General features: G+C 39.3%; 1 protein-coding gene and 1 long non-coding RNA gene across 3 annotated transcripts in view; one reads left to right on the forward strand and one right to left on the reverse strand.

Moving 5' to 3' along the window:
• Positions 1-17,497, reverse strand: part of LOC145656170 (uncharacterized) — a 541,800-nt gene that overhangs the window by 358,413 nt on the left and 165,890 nt on the right. The window lies entirely within an intron of this gene.
• LOC145656163 (inosine-5'-monophosphate dehydrogenase 1a-like) overlaps positions 1-17,497 on the forward strand; it is a 31,316-nt gene that overhangs the window by 11,836 nt on the left and 1,983 nt on the right. Inside the window, exons 2-3 of the mRNA XM_081709532.1 lie at positions 16,974-17,209; positions 17,365-17,455. Of these exons, the coding sequence (XP_081565658.1) occupies positions 16,974-17,209; positions 17,365-17,455 (327 nt within the window). The remainder of the gene's footprint in view (positions 1-16,973; positions 17,210-17,364; positions 17,456-17,497) is intronic.

Here is a 17,497-nt window from a genome sequence, read left to right on the forward strand (position 1 = left end):
AGGATATATTTTGTCTACAAACACATTTCTATTTATGGTCTTTCTTATCTTTTATAGCATCAAGGGTTCTTTGGAAGGTCAGCAGAAAATGGAAGAGAGGAAGGTGTGTGTGAGTGAATGCTTGTGAGTAATGCCGTTTTCTATGTTGAGTGTAGCTCTATGATCTACTCTGGAGAGCTGAAGTTTGAGAAGAGGACCATGTCTGCTCAGGTGGAGGGGGGTGTTCATGGCCTGCACTCGTAAGTCTTCGTCCTCTCTGCTCACTAAACTCCTACTACCGAATCCATCATGCTCAGTGGCTCTTTTAGGGAACACTCCATCAACTGTCAAGCAGTGCCACAAAAGCATTCAGGGACTGGAAAATAACCTGTGTGTGTCTGTTCTCACAGTTTGCAGGCACAGTGTTATGAATAATAATACACAGTAATAGACCCCTGCTGATCTCCACTGAAATCTGAATGGACATGAAGCTGACAATTTATTTATGAATAATTAATTCAGATAAATTGTGGGTTTCTAATAGATAACAGGGTCATGACATAATGAGTAATGCCTCTATAGATTTCTATTCATGTCTTCAAGTAATCAAGTAAGAGACTGTTTTTGTTCGTTTTGTGGATCATGGATCACAATGACTTAAATAGCCTAAAGAAGCAGTATTTGCAAACTGTCCATATTACATATTACACCTGCACTGTACATTCTGTAGATTGTGTACATATATACCCAACCATATACATTGTACATTGTGTATATAATCATAATATACATATATTGTACATACATTGTTAATATATTTTGTACATACATAGAGTATATATATTTATCTTGCATATATATATTTTTCTCTATGCACCCCTGTTTCCTTTCCTCAGTTTGGACACAGCACTCTCCACCATTTCACTGCGAGTTATACTGTGTATGACTATGTATGTGAGGAATAAACCGAACTTGAACTTGAACTTGAACAATGACAAAGAGGGAAGATTTAGTGGTTGCACCAGCAGGTGTTACACTCAAAGAGGCCAATGACATCCTGCAGTGCAGCAAAAAAAGGTCTGATTCTTCATCTTTTCAGCTTGAGAAGTGAAACTGCTTCTAAAGGACTTTGAAAGGTTATTTTCACTTCTCCACTTCTTCTCTGAGTAACGGGTCGGTCGTGGGGACGCTTGTTGATTGCAGGTAAACTGCCCATTGTGAACGACAGTGATGAGCTGGTGGCTATAATTGCTCGCACTGATCTGAAGAAGAACAGAGACTACCCTCTGGCCTCTAAAGACTCCCGCAAACAGCTGCTGTGTGGCGCTGCCATCGTTACCCGTGAGGATGACAAGTACCGGCTGGACCTGCTCGTGCAGGCAGGAGTGGACGTGGTGGTGCTGGTAGGTCTTAAGGTCCTAAAGGGAGTGGGATTAGTCTCCATCCTGAGTATGGTGCCTGAATCAAATGACAAACTATTTTTGCTATGAGGCTGTGTAACACAGGACTGTGATTGGACATAGTGAATTTGGTCTGAAGGCTGTGTCTATTGTTTTAGGACTCATCTCAGGGAAACTCGGTGTTTCAGATCAGCATGATTAACTACATTAAACAGAAGTATCCTGAGCTCCAGGTGGTGGGGGGGAATGGTGAGTCACAGTTCTCACATTTGCTTGTTCTGTAAACTGAGAGGGTTGAGGTAGGTAAGAATTGATGGTGTTTGGTTCTTTTCATTTGTTGCTGTGTTCACTTTCATCCTTCTCTCTCGCTCTGTCTCTATGTATGTCTGTGTAGTAGTGACAGCTGCTCAGACGAAGAATTTGATTGATGATGGTGTGGATGCTCTTAGAGTGTGGATGGGTTATCTTTGATAAGACATCGTATACCAGAAAATTGTTTAAAAGATGGTAATAGCTAAACCACCAGACATAATAGTGATGGATAAACAGCAGAAAAGAGTCATAGTGATGGATGTAGCAATCGCAAGAGATAGCAACATCAGCAACAAGGAACATGAGACGCTAAAAGAAGAGGAAACACTGGCTCTGGTAGCAATCAGGGCACCAGGGGTTTAGGGACGATGACCATCAAACTGGGAGAGTGGCTCCAGCAGATCCCAGGAACAACATCCGAGATCCTCATCCAGAAGAGTGCAGTCGATGGAACACTTGGGATACTATGCAGGCAAATGTATATATTGTAAATTCCTGTTCTTTTTTATCAACATTCTTAGAACATAATTACTGTTCTAAGTTTACAACATCTGGTCGAGGTTTTCGTTTATTCAAGATGCATCCTGTAGTGCCTTTTCACATTTTTGCACTATTTCTTTATTTTGAGTCAAATGTTTCAAATAAAATAATACAATACACAAGGAAATGAAAATGAGAATTAAATCAAACTTATTGTTTCAGAAAGATTACTACTCATTCACACACCAGGACGCTACATCTTCTGGAGTATTATGCTCACGTTTCTAAACTTTTAAACATTATAATGTATTTCAGTTATGGAAATCAGTTAAACACTATAGGAAGGCCTACAACAGGAATGTACTACAAATACCTTCCTACTCCAGCACCCCTAATCGTCCACTCCCAATGGTGGGATATCCCTGAATAACAGTTGAATGCTATCTTTGCCTATATTTGCCTCTGTCTGTCTTTCAGGAGACTACAATATGAGAGTTACACACTAACATAAAAGATGAATAATGAATTAAGTAAATGCTGCACCGGCTAACATCTACTTTCTTCCCTGTTTTATTACCTGTATTATTATTTATAATATTTGTGAGCTGAAAACATGATATCCACCAAAAACATGATTCACTGACTCATGAACAATGTCAACAAATCTACACACACACACACACACACAGCAGGTGAGTTTTCTGTGGTGGCAGATGGGTCCAAGTGGGCTCATACTGGCCCTGCCCACATGTCGCCTCCTGCAGGTGTCAACCGTAGCCACTGTGCTCCATGTGCCCTTTCTCCTCTGCCACTGCTGGGAGAGGGCTCTGCCCACCCTCCTGACATGCTCCGCTACGCCTCCTGCATACCCCCTTTGTGCTTCAGACAGAGGCCAAAACCACTGGCTTTGCTGGTTCCAGGAACAGCCTGAGGTTGTCCAGGAGAGTGAAAGAATGCTATACCTTGCAAGGTATGATGGTCTTCATTGAAATGGGGGTTAAAAACATTTCAAGCCAGTGTTTTGTGCACTGACATCCCTCCTGCTACCGAAGGCCACCCGAGTGTTTCTTGTGTTTGTGAGTGTGAGGCAAAGGAGTGTGAAAGTGTTTGTGTGGATCAAGATGTAAATGCATGAAATGAAACGTACTGAGGCTATGTTTATTGTCACATATTTTATATCTAGAATGTTGGCCTACCTCCAAGTGAATTTGCACAAAGACCAAACATTTGTGTGGGGTGTTTGTTTGTGCATGTGAATAAAGATGTGTGTAGTTCAATGGTGTATACATGTGTACATGTGAGTATGGATGTGTAAGTGTGAAAGATGTGTGTGTGTGTGTGTGTGTGTGTGTGTGTGTGAATTATATATTTGTTGGGGGCACATTCATATACTGCCACACTGCTATTCTCTCTGCTACTTTTTGTTTTTCAATTGGCGGAGTGGATTAGGGCCTGTCAGAGAGACTCTGAGAGATCTGGTGAGCCCTGATTGTGATTCTTTTTGTTTCTCTCTCTCTCTCTTTGTGTGTGTGTGTTTGTGTGTGTGTCTCTTGTCAACACAGTGTGAATAATTTTGATTTTAATTGGTTCGTTGTCATGAAATTATCTCTCAACTCTCTCAACCGTCTAAATCACACGCGCACACACACAAACAGTTGACACCCCCCATCCTATAGTCCACATTCATTCATGAGAAACAGAAAATTTGAATTTGAAATTTATTGGATTGAATAACATAGATCCTTTTCTTTAGAACCATGCACAGCATGGACATGACAATGTTGTGCTAAATGGTGTGATCAAACCCTATCATCATCCTTCCCAGCAAAGCCCTGATCTACTCCTTCTGTAGTGAGCTAAACGCTATTAATAAACTCCCAAACTCCTCCAGTGCTCTCTCACCATTCTGAGCAGAGCCTGTGCCAGGCCTGCAATTTTATCAACTACATCACAGCTCTGTTTTCTCTCTTCCAAATGTGTAGAGAAAACACACACACACACACGCGCGGGCGCGCTCTGTATTCTGACAGTCCCTGCAATGCTCCACTGTAATCCTCTTAGCCTGTAAGCGCTGGGCTCTCCCTGCAAACACACCCTAAACCCAGCACAGCATGGGACTATGTGGAAGACCACTTGCACAAACATCGACCGCACAGCTCCTTTTGCCTTTGCTTGCTATAGTTTCAACTGCTCGATGCACTGAAATGCCAAATACAGAGGCTAAAGCTCGAACACATGCGCCATGAACCAGCTGCACCCATTCCGAGGTAAATCAAATACACAGTTGCCAATGTTTAAAAAAGCTTTTTGAGCTTTTTACATTTTATTGATTTATTTTTTTTAAAGAACATGAGGACTTTTTCATTTTTATTTTTTCAGAATGCTAAATAGTAGTAGTCCCAGTAATTTTGTAGTTCCAGTAGTATCGTCATTCAGGTCTCCTTTATCAGGTTTTGGATGGATTGGTAGAAGTTCATATTGACTGGTTATAAACATAGTTCTGATGTAGTCAAGCACAGCGTCTGTCTCTTTGGCCAGTTGGTAATCATAGCCTTTTTATGTGCTCGGGAAACCTTTCTGCATACTACCGATTTCTTTAGCTGGTCCTCCTTGGGAAGTGTGTGGTCCCTTTGAGCAGTACAAAGCTTCCCCAGCCATGGCTCTCCCCATGCGCTGCTGCTTAGTTTTCTTCCCCACTACTTTGTCCCATAACGTCTTCAGGTTCTTTCTTTCACACTTTGGGTTTTGGTTTTCACTCTCTAGAGCCTCTCTTTCACTCTTCAGGTGTTGTCTTTCACTCTCAAGATTCTCTCTTTCACCCTTCAGGTGTTGTCTTTCTCTCTCCAGAGCCTCTCTTTCACTCTTCAGGTGTTGTCTTTCACGCTCTAGATCCTCTCTTTCACTCTTCAGGTGTTGTCTTTCACTCTCAAGATTCTCTCTTTCACCCTTCAGGTGTTGTCTTTCTCTCTCTAGAGCCTCTCTTTCACTCTTCAGGTGTTGTCTTTCACGCTCTAGATCCTCTCTTTCACTCTTCAGGTGTTGTCTTTCACTCTCAAGATTCTCTCTTTCACCCTTCAGGTGTTGTCTTTCACTCTCTAGATCCTCTCTTTCACTCTTCAGGTGCCATCTTTCACTCTGTTCATTTTTTGTCTCCTTCTGCTTCTCCTCCAACTCCTTCCCACTACATTCCTCCTCAAATTTTCCAATTTTAACACAGTGTCGTTTTCTAATTTCCTTCGTATCTACTCTGTCAGGTAGTTCTTGTTGCAATCTACTCATTGCTTTTTGTGTGTTCCTGTCCAACAAAATCTTCGTTTTCTTCTTCTTCGAAGATCTTCTGTGAGAGCAGCAGAACTGCATTTTGCTGCTGCAACCTCCCATTTCTGTCAACAGACTGACCAATTTTACCTTTGTCAAGCAGATTATAAGAATAGCTATTATGACAATGGTCAGTGATATTATGACATCACAGTTTTGGTTTTGTTGACAATTCCATTGTCATCACACAGAATAGAATAGAATAGAATAAACTATTGTGGGCTTGCTTTCTTTTCACTTTAGCCTTAATTAGATTAATTAGATTCATATGTTTGCTTTAGATTTGCCTTTTTACATTTTATTTATACCATGAAAAACAATACAGAAATAATTAAAGAAGTCAAAGCCTTTGTCACAGTCTCTCCAGACATGCCTTTCTCTGGTTGTCAAAAAGACAAAAGAGATGACTGTGGACTACAGAAGGATGCAAATGCCTCACACCCTAATACATACAGTGAAGAGTGAGAACATACACTCTCTTAAAATCACAATCAATCTCTCATGGTCCCTGAGCACTTTTTCCTTAGTGAAGAAAGCTCTGCTTCCTGAGGAGACTGAAGAAGGACAGCATGTCCGTCATCCTGATCTGGTCTGCAACAGCATCATAGAGAGTGTCCCGACCTGCGCCATCGCTGTCTGGTACTGGCACTGCTCCCCCTGCTCTTTTGGATTGTTTAGTTGAATTTAGCAGTCTGCTCTCAAATTTTCTGTGCCTGTTTTCTGGGATTCTGAAATTCAGGCAATGTTTTTGTTGTTCTTCTGCAACACTATTAAAACTCTGAACTCCTCAAACTATTTTACTTCTCGAAGTAAATCTGTCACACATTTGTCTAGTACAGAATTATTAGATTTCTTTCTTTGACCATAAGCAAGATACACACATTTACTTTGCACATTTACATATTTCTTTGTCTGTTTCTCTCTATCGCTCTCCTTTTCTCAGAGAGTTGGATAAGAGATTAAGGACACTTCCTGAGGCAGAGAATGATTGGTCAGTAGTACATTAGAATGGCCCTACATACATTTCATCATTCCATATCTTTTCAGTGGTTATCAAAACCATTTATACACTTTTGCAGTTAAACAATGTTAAGATATTGATTAGTGTTTCAGTCAAATCAGTCTAACTCTGAAAGTATGTGTTTACCTTCCATATGAGACGCTATTTAAGACTACACACACATCAGATTTTGCAATGAAAATAAAAATGATAAAACAAACAAAGGGAAATAGTCTTTTTAACCTCTTGTTTGCTAGCAGAAAGCAAATAGAGCCTATAGGGATAAGAGAGAAAGAGAAAGAATGACATAAAAAATAAGAATGAGATAAAAAGAGATCCAGATACATGAAGCACATGTTGATGAGGGTTGGACTTGCAGAGGCCACATGGCAGTCACGTTAGAAGTGTTGATGCAGTAACTGCATCTGCAGCTAAACTAATGCTGCGTGCGTGTGTGTGTGTGCATGCGTGCGCGGGTCTGTGTATATGTGTATCTTTTTCCATTCTCCACCAAAAAGAGGCCAGGAGGCAATTGTCTCTCTAGAGATGTAACACACTTTCTGCAAACATATCATCAGATAATGGCAGAACACCTTACAACACACCAATGCATATCTGTTTACATATACAGTTGAATCATGAGAGATTATGCAAGGTGAGAATTATGATTTTAATGTCCTCTGGTTCTATGGCTTTTGATACAGCCTGTGCTAACTGAACATGGTTTTTCTTTTCTCCAAGACAATTGTGTCTCAGTTTTATTGCAGCTTAATGGTTTAATGCTTGGTTCCTAATATACATATACATATACATGCATGCACCCATACACACGTTTTTTCCTTGACAAGCTCTTATAGGCCTCTGGACTAATTAATCCCCAAGAAAAGTGAAATGACAAATATTTATATATATACACACACACAGCGCTTCACTTTTTCCACATTTTATGTTATGTTACAGCCTTATTCCAAATTGGATTAAAAAAAAAAAAATTCCCCTCAAACTCCTACACACAATACCCCATTATGACAAAGTGAAAAAATCTTTGTTTGGAGTTTTTGCAACTTTATTAAAAATAAAAAAACCAAAAATCACATGTACATAAGTATTCATAGCCTTTGCTCAATACTTGGTTGAAGCACCTTGGGCAGCAATTACAGCCTCAAATCTTTTTGAGTATGATGCTACAAGCTTGGCACACATATTTTTGGGCAGTTTCTCCCATTCTTCTTTGTAGAACCTCTCAAGCTCCATCAGGTTGGATGGGGCGCGCCGGGGTACAGCCATTTTCAGATCTCTCCAGAGATGTTCAGTTGGGTTCAAGTCTGGGCTCTGGCTAGGCCACTCAAGAACATTCACAGAGTTGTCCTGAAGCCAGTCCTTTATTCTCTTAGTTGTGTGGTTAGGGCCATAATAATCATAATAATTCACTAAAATGATTCATTATAGCTAATGTTTTGAAATAATGAAATCATAGTGTCTGTGATTTCTTTTTTGTGTAAAGTGTCAGACTTTCTTTTTACTAAGATGTTGGGCCCATCAGTACCACCCTAGCTGCTAAGAACTGCTACTTCCTTTACTGAGCCTGTATTCCTCTGTTCACCACACTGCACTCACACTCAATGTGCAACACAATTAATGTGTGAAGAATTGTGAGTTTACTCAAATCTAATGGCTTTAGTTCACTCATTACACTTTAGTAAATCTAAACTCCAATTTCTTTTTTCTACTGAAAAAGAGATGAGCAATAGCTAATAATTAGTAATAGCTACTCTGCAATCTGAAATGTTTTTTTGTTTGTTTGTTTGGCATACATATTACCTCTTGGATTTTAAAGTTCTTTGAATCACAAAGAAAAACAATACGAGACAGTATGATGCTGCAGTAATTTAATCAAAAGAACAAAATTGATTATTCAGAATAAATTAACAGACAGGAATTAGGTCAAACCTTCTAATCATGTTTTTGTCAAATGTAATACTGTATACATACTACATTAAAATGACAGAAAAAAGAAAAGAAAAGTATAGGAAAATGCACTATTAAATGCACTATTATGAAGTTATGCATATTGGTCAGCATCATCCTCAGTTATAGCCTTCATCTCAGTTGCTGGTTTGTCTTCCTCCACCTTCTGAATTGGTTCCTTCATTGCATCTATTGCCTTCTTCAGATTGAGATTGTCCTTTTCACTCAGTGGGGCCAGTGCTGGGGTAAGGATTGTCTTGATTTGAGTTATTCTTTCCTCGCATCTGTTGTAAAACTCCTTCCTGTTTCTTGCTGCAAGGCTGTTGATACCATTTTGGGCAGATTCGCATTCCTTCCCTAACTTGTCAATCTCTGCAAGGAACTGAGGTGAGTTTGGATCCATGGTCATCAGTCTTCCCAGAGTACTGACATTGTTCATCAGGTACTGGACAGACACCTCAGTGTAAGTGGTAGACATCATGTTAACCAAATAGGCGTAGGCAGAAGCATTCAGAGCATTAGTGTAGATTTTGTCTTTGACAAACATGCTGTAGGTGTAGTTGTTCTCTACAGCTATTTCAACAGTCTGCTTAAAATGTTTAAGATTTTCACTAAGAGTGGTCTTAACAATGTTTGAAATGATCTGAAAGAAGTGCACCAGTTTCTCCCACTGTTCTTTCACCTGCCCCATGATTTCCAGGCCTCTCGCTAGCACCACAATTCTCTTGTTGAAGTCGATCTCCTTGAGATTATAATGTTTCAGCTCACTCACAATTTCAGCAAGAGCTTTTTTCTTCTGATCCAAGTTGTCCATAGTCTTCTCGTTCCGTTCATTTGCAATTTTTAGCTGGGTTTCAGCCATTTGTAGACGTAGATGAGATTGTTTTAAGTGCATCTGGACCACATCTGTATTTGCTGAGTCATAGATTTGCTGTTGACTTGACTCGGGGGGTGCTGTCAAGAAAGATGGCTGATTTGTAAAAGACTTGCTTTTGGAATAAAAGGCCATGGCCCTTACATTCAGTTCGTCAATGGCTTTAATAAGCTCCTCTGTTTTGGCATCATCACATTTCCCCTCTGGAGCATATTTACCTAGCTCTGTTAAAGTGGAGATACCCTTGTCACAAATGCCTAGTGCCTCGGATTTAATCGGGCATTCAGCTTCTTGCTGTATATCTCTGCTGACTTGCTGAAATAGTCCCACCAAGTAATCAGACTTTACCGTTTGCTTCTCCTGATCATACACCTCAGGCCAATTTATTTCCTTACCTTTGCAAAGTTCTTCCATTTTCTCAACCACTAGTAGAAATGTTATAGATTTAGAAAATATGTTACTTGTTGCTAACATTTCATCCACGTTACTCTTCATTCCAGTGGCCATGTTTCTGTGGCTTTCAGGAGTGCCTTTTCAGTTTTTGATCACATGTGTTATGGCTTTTGGTGTAATAGTGTCCGCTGGAGATAGGTTTGGATAATTTGTCCTGGAAGAAATTCTGTTGCAAATGCACAGGCTATTGATATTGCTTGCTCTGACATACTTGATATTAGCTTCAGGCCAAAAAGGCCCCATCCACTTGGCAAATCTTTCATTGCTTGCTGGTAGGCCCTTCTGTCCTCAGCTAATCTTTCATTAGCCAGATTGAAAGCAGCCTCGGCCCTGTCGCTTGCCTCCTTAGCTTCAGCCCGTTTAATCTTTGCTATCTCAATGTTTTTCTTGATTTCTTCCATCTCCTCATCATGACTCTGTCTTGCATTCACCAAAGCCTCCACCAGTTCTTGCATCAGCTTGATGATATCTGAGAATTGTTTCTCAGTCATGATGGCCAGGTTTAAGCAGTCTGATGATATGTGCGCAATGTTCTGAAGCTCAGCTGGTAAGAAGGCTTGGACAAGACCATCATCCTCCTGTATTATGAGCCCAACTGAGTTTTTGATGTACTCTGGAACCTGTCCGGTGTACATACGAATTTGGTCCATGTTCTTGTGAGCAACATTAAAGGCTTGCCAGCAACCATTACATACTTGAAAGAGGCAGGCCCTAAAAGAATTGGGGTATCTGATGAATTTGAACCCATCTTTTGGTGGATTTTTATTGATGGAGAAGTCATCTGCAGCAGAAATGCGTACCAGCTGAGCCAGTAAATCGATGGAGACGGGTGCCGGCAATAGATACTGCTCCCAGTTAGCATAGGGCTGCATCAGCAGCATCATGTCATTTCTGTAATCCTGTGCTTTGGTGAAACTCTTAGTAGCTTGGTTGAGCTTTAACAGCGCCATTGTTTTCCCTAAAATAGAGTAAGGCAGAAAATTTGCGATAATAAGGCAATCAGGAGATTCAGCATTTATTATTTCTGTACTATAAAGCAGTTAGCACTAACAACAACAGCACCTGCAGTGTTTCATCCACTAAACAATTTCAGATTAGAACACATCATAAGTTACATGTGGTTGCTTAGTAGTTTTTTTTTCCTTCACAACAAGTGAAGTAAAATTAGTAGAAAGCAGAAAATAAAACTATTTTAACTACCCAACAATTTTACAAAATTAATACTCTTTGATTGATGAGCATTTAAATGCTTTTTTTTCATAAACATTGTTTTTCATAAACTTCATTATGGTGTAGACTTCAGCAAATTCACTATACAGTATATTTCATAAAAAAAGTTGATGAATGTAAACAGAAATTCATATTATGCAAACATAAACTCACAGAAATCTGTAGAGGATAGAATAGAACGGTTTGTACCTGAAGTACTGTGGATACCTCTTGAAGAAGTGAGTAGTTGAAGTAGTAGCCTACCAGACTAGATGCTGTTCTGCTCCAAAACAACAACTTTGATATCATCCTTTCATATTTGTCAGCAAAACAATATAACTTTGTCCTGCAAACATATGCAATCTGAGTTGTAATTCTGAATTCTACAGAACAGCTTTACTTCCTATAACTACTGAAATGTCTTTATTTTTCGTGTCTTTATTTGGATCCCCATTAGCTGAGGTAGCAGCTGCTCTTCCTGGGCTCCACCAACAAAACTGTGTACTCCCATGATCATAGTTGGTAACTTGTTCCATACTGTGGTGACCAAGACAATACAGATCTGCACGCTGCACCTGTTTTGGGTTTTGGTTTAACTAACCTGCCTGGCAGTGTGACTATGTTGAGCTCTCGCATAATTTATATTGTGTTTACTATCACAGATATTCCTAAAGACGCCCATTAGACCGCAGGCCAGCCTCTCCTGAGCTCTGAGGCATGAGAGAGGCATGCTCGCTCTCCTTACTGACAGGGCAGTGTGAGGCTTGCAGATTCATTCTCAGCTAACCAGAGCTTAGACAGCTCTTTCCTGACAGCTCCCCTGGGAAACACCACAATGAAAGCATCTAGGGGAGGAGAAACTGCTGTTTTACCATAGACTAAACCCATATATACTTTGTTTTGTTAATAACAAATGCCACAGTAAAGTCAAGTAATACGATTCCGACCATCATTTTCTTGTAAAAATATCTTGTCGATCATTTTTGTCAGTGCTGTGCACGTAGAATGATCTGCTTTATAGGCATGCTTGAAATCAACGATTCATTAAGTGAAAAATAGTAGATTATATGCTCAAGAACAACTTTTTCCATTAGGTTGCTCAATACAAAAGAAACTAATTCCAGGCAAAACGCACCATTCTAAATTTGATAATAATAGCCCAAAAGTAACACCAGCAACCTTTGAAAGGATGATCAATACAATGTTTGATAATAATAATAATAATAATAATAATAATAATAATAATAATAATAATAAGAAGAAGAAGAAGAAGAAGAAGAAGAAGAAGAAGAAGAAGAAGAAGAATTTTATTCTAATTAAGAAATTACGGGCATTTCTTGTTACCCAATGACACTTTACAAGTTCATACAATATAAAAAAGGTCAAATAAAATATAAAGAAGATTCAAATATATAAATAAGATAACAGGATGGAGTAAAACTGGTTAAAAAATAGACATAACATTGATGCAAGTGCATACTATAGTAACCAATTAAAGGTTGAAATGATCTCAGACAAAGAGATGAGTTATGAAATTCTTGTAAATGAGCAGCTGGAGGAAGAAGCCTTGGGTCTGCAGCTCCAGAAACGCCAATAGTGCAGAGTGTGATGTGAGGGACAGAGAGCAGATGAGTGTCAGAGGGATGGAGACAGAGTGAAGGAAAAGACATATGAGGAACACCAGAAAGGGATGGACAGGTCAGACCATGAGGGCAAAAACCAAGAGAAGGATTTTGTACTGCACACAGCCACGAACAGGAACCCAGTGTAAATGTTTGAGTGTAGTAGTTATATGTTCCCTTAAGCTGGTGTGTGTAAGAACTCCAGCAGCCATTTTCTGAATGTTCTGCAGCTTCTTTAACCTACAGACAGGAAGCCCATAAAGAACAACACTGCAGCAGTCTAATCAACATCGCACAGCACTGTATTAGCCTAATCAGCATCACACAGTGCTGCAGTAGTCTAACTGGTATCATACAGAACTGCAGTAGTCTAGCTGGCATCACACAGCACTTCAGTAGTCTAATTAGCATCACAGAGCACTTCAGTAGTCTAATTAGCATCACACAGTGCTGCAGTAGTATAATCATCATCAAAAATGCATAAATAAGAAACCTTGTATCAAAATTTGCATGCCTATATCCTTACACATAGATATATTTGCTGACTATTACGCCATTGTAACATTTTTTAAACAAATTAATTGCAATAACTAAACAATTGAATAATTTAAATTTAATGTCTCTTATACAATCATAAAGCTGACTAAGGCTGACAACCAATCAATAGGAGAACTTCTACCTTAAAGGATTAGTGTGACGGTTGAGTCTAAGGCATTGTGGGAATTGGAGAAATAATTGAATCATGTAGGTGTAACATAATGAAGAGAGGATAATTTAATAAAACATAGAAGGCTAAGGTTAGTCTAATTTTAATTGGCCCAGGCCATTCACTACCACTAAATGACTAAATAGGGATGTTGTGCCCTCTAGTGGGTGAGTCAGAGATAATTATGCAACAAAAATACTTGTGAAGTCTGGTATGCTTTATCATTAAAGCTGCTATAAGATCTTTTTTGGAAACACTTTGACTAAACTGTTTTATGTATTTGTAGCTACCAATAAACCTCTCTTGTAGGAGGATATATTCTGTATCTGTTAATTCTATGTGTACATTCAGCACATGGAATCTGCCAACATCCATTCCTGCATGTTCTTTCAGGATCAAGGCCTCTGGAATGGTGACTGATGTAGCAGAGCACCTAGGCAACTTTCAGTATGTGATAAAAATGAAAAATAATATTGAACAAGCTGGTATGCATGCACACATGTGCACACACAAGCAGACCTTTCTTAACCTCTACTCTTGCCAAGCCCAGTTCACCTGTTTCTTACAGTTTATGGAAGTTACTGTTTCTCCTTTCAATGTTCCTGTTATTAAAGACACATTTGTTACATATGTTTAATGTTCATAGGAATCATTATTTGTGACTTAATATTTTAATTTCAAAGAGCTGGACAAATACTTTGAATTCCTCTGAACAGTACATGGAGATCAGATTACATCTCAGTAAGATGCATGATGAGATCTTGTACTGCAGCTTGTGTTCATTGTAGTTTTCCATGGAATGACCATGAGATTTGCACTAAATAGATGCCAGTCAGTTCAGTCAGCAATATATATTGCTAAAACGATTCCCCTATGTTCTAACAGGCAAAACCTGTATGTCTAGGTTGGATGTAATCATTGAATTAGAACTGAAATTTAATTAATTAGTAAGATGCACAAAATATGGTTGTTTTTGATTGTGTAATGTTTTCCTTTTCCACATATGCCTTTCAGCACTTTAGTTCTGTTTAGTGGTTTATATTTCAGTGGAAACAGGTCCTTACATATTCCGCAGAAAGCAAAAAATAAAAACAACTAAACAACTACCAACTAATAAAGATGTCAAGTTGAACATGGAAAGTCTTGTTTTGTTTATTCATCTGTTGTTGTGGTTTCTCTTTATGCCGTTCTGTTGATTTGTATCCACTTCATGGCAGGTTGAAAATGATTTGATTCTGTGAGACATTTGGAGGAAGTGTGAGTACAGAAAAAAGCATGTAACTGAAGCATGACATTCTTTAATAGGCTGTATCACTTTTTCTTCTGTGAGTCTGTGAGGACCTCATAAAGCATGGCTTGTGGCAAGTGGGTTAGTACAAGGGTAAATATGGGATAGGAGTGTCAGACGAGAGGCTGATGCCTCTTGCCATGAAGCAGACCCTCCAGCAGATCAGAGTGCTCCTGGACTGGGACAGTGGTCTGATCTCCTTCTTTGATCCTCTCAACAACAGATATGTGCACACCTTCAGACAAACATTCACCAAGCAAGCCTATCCATACTTCTATAATGTTTGTCCTGCTATGAGGGTGTTACCAGAATAGGCTGCAACCACTAAGGACATTATGCTAGTGTAATGGAAAAAAGGAACCTAGTCTATTGAAAATGAACACATTTCTACTTGATCATCATTTCAACAAGGGTGCACCGTGAGATAACATTTATTATGGTAATTATGGATGGCCTTTTCACACTTGGCCAAAGTTTTTGCTTTCGGCTCAGTTTTCCATTGCTCTGAGGTTGTCTGCTTAAAGGATTCAAACCTAGTTTAAAGGCAATCAGACTTTCTTTTGTTTCCTGTGATCATATACCTTAAATCATTTAATGTGATAATGTTATTTCTATTTAGGAGTTGTTTTCCTTGTGCACGCAGATGCATGCAATTGAGAAACCATTGTTTAGTGAAAAGAATCAAATTTGTTTGCAACTTCCTGGATTTTCATTTATTTGCAATTTTCCTCAAAACTGTTGTGAGAATACACACTCCCTGATAAACAAATATAAAAGGTTTATTGTAGATATTTCCTGTCCACTAGACACCTCCAATGTTTGCTGTCTAGCAAATGTCAGCTGGGTTTACTAGTTTCTGGGAAAACCCATATTATGTGTATCACCTTCAAGGTAACCTTTATAATCTCTGGACCTTTAGCTTTGCTGTTGATTTTCTCAAATACCCCAATATGGTCTTATGTAGCATTAATGCATGCTTTAAAATCTTCTAAGCCAAGTGAAAAGCACTCAGGTATTTACTCTTAAGTGCTGGTCATACTGCTGTTTTACTGTGATGTTTTCAGTGTTGTGTAATTACTGAATAGGGCTTAAATAAAACCATTGTCATTGTAAGAAGGCTCAGCAGCAGTACTCATCTACTGAAAAAACAAGATGTGGGTTCAGATGAATCTACTTCCCTTTTCATGTACAATGAAAAACATCAGTTTTTCAAATGCTAGGATATATTTTGTCTACAAACACATTTCTATTTATGGTCTTTCTTATCTTTTATAGCATCAAGGGTTCTTTGGAAGGTCAGCAGAAAATGGAAGAGAGGAAGGTGTGTGTGAGTGAATGCTTGTGAGTAATGCCGTTTTCTATGTTGAGTGTAGCTCTATGATCTACTCTGGAGAGCTGAAGTTTGAGAAGAGGACCATGTCTGCTCAGGTGGAGGGGGGTGTTCATGGCCTGCACTCGTAAGTCTTCGTCCTCTCTGCTCACTAAACTCCTACTACCGAATCCATCATGCTCAGTGGCTCTTTTAGGGAACACTCCATCAACTGTCAAGCAGTGCCACAAAAGCATTCAGGGACTGGAAAATAACCTGTGTGTGTCTGTTCTCACAGTTTGCAGGCACAGTGTTATGAATAATAATACACAGTAATAGACCCCTGCTGATCTCCACTGAAATCTGAATGGACATGAAGCTGACAATTTATTTATGAATAATTAATTCAGATAAATTGTGGGTTTCTAATAGATAACAGGGTCATGACATAATGAGTAATGCCTCTATAGATTTCTATTCATGTCTTCAAGTAATCAAGTAAGAGACTGTTTTTGTTCGTTTTGTGGATCATGGATCACAATGACTTAAATAGCCTAAAGAAGCAGTATTTGCAAACTGTCCATATTACATATTACACCTGCACTGTACATTCTGTAGATTGTGTACATATATACCCAACCATATACATTGTACATTGTGTATATAATCATAATATACATATATTGTACATACATTGTTAATATATTTTGTACATACATAGAGTATATATATTTATCTTGCATATATATATTTTTCTCTATGCACCCCTGTTTCCTTTCCTCAGTTTGGACACAGCACTCTCCACCATTTCACTGCGAGTTATACTGTGTATGACTATGTATGTGAGGAATAAACCGAACTTGAACTTGAACTTGAACAATGACAAAGAGGGAAGATTTAGTGGTTGCACCAGCAGGTGTTACACTCAAAGAGGCCAATGACATCCTGCAGTGCAGCAAAAAAAGGTCTGATTCTTCATCTTTTCAGCTTGAGAAGTGAAACTGCTTCTAAAGGACTTTGAAAGGTTATTTTCACTTCTCCACTTCTTCTCTGAGTAACGGGTCGGTCATGGGGACGTTTGTTGATTGCAGGTAAACTGCCCATTGTGAACGACAGTGATGAGCTGGTGGCTATAATTGCTCGCACTGATCTGAAGAAGAACAGAGACTACCCTCTGGCCTCTAAAGACTCCCGCAAACAGCTGCTGTGTGGCGCTGCCATCGTTACCCGTGAGGATGACAAGTACCGGCTGGACCTGCTCGTGCAGGCAGGAGTGGACGTGGTGGTGCTGGTAGGTCTTAAGGTCCTAAAGGGAGTGGGATTAGGCTCCATCCTGAGTATGGTGCCTGAATCAAATGACAAACTATTTTTGCTATGAGGCTGTGTAACACAGGACTGTGATTGGACATAGTGAATTTGGTCTGAAGGCTGTGTCTATTGTTTTAGGACTCATCTGAGGGAAACTCAGTGTTTCAGATCAGCATGATTAACTACATTAAACAGAAGTATCCTGAGCTCCAGGTGGTGGGGGGGAATGGTGAGTCACAGTTCTCACATTTGCTTGTTCTGTAAACTGAGA

Source organism: Electrophorus electricus, unplaced genomic scaffold, assembly GCF_041902795.1.
Source record: "Electrophorus electricus isolate QZ-2024a unplaced genomic scaffold, ASM4190279v1 Scaffold53, whole genome shotgun sequence".
NCBI classification, from domain to species: Eukaryota; Metazoa; Chordata; class Actinopteri; order Gymnotiformes; family Gymnotidae; genus Electrophorus; species Electrophorus electricus.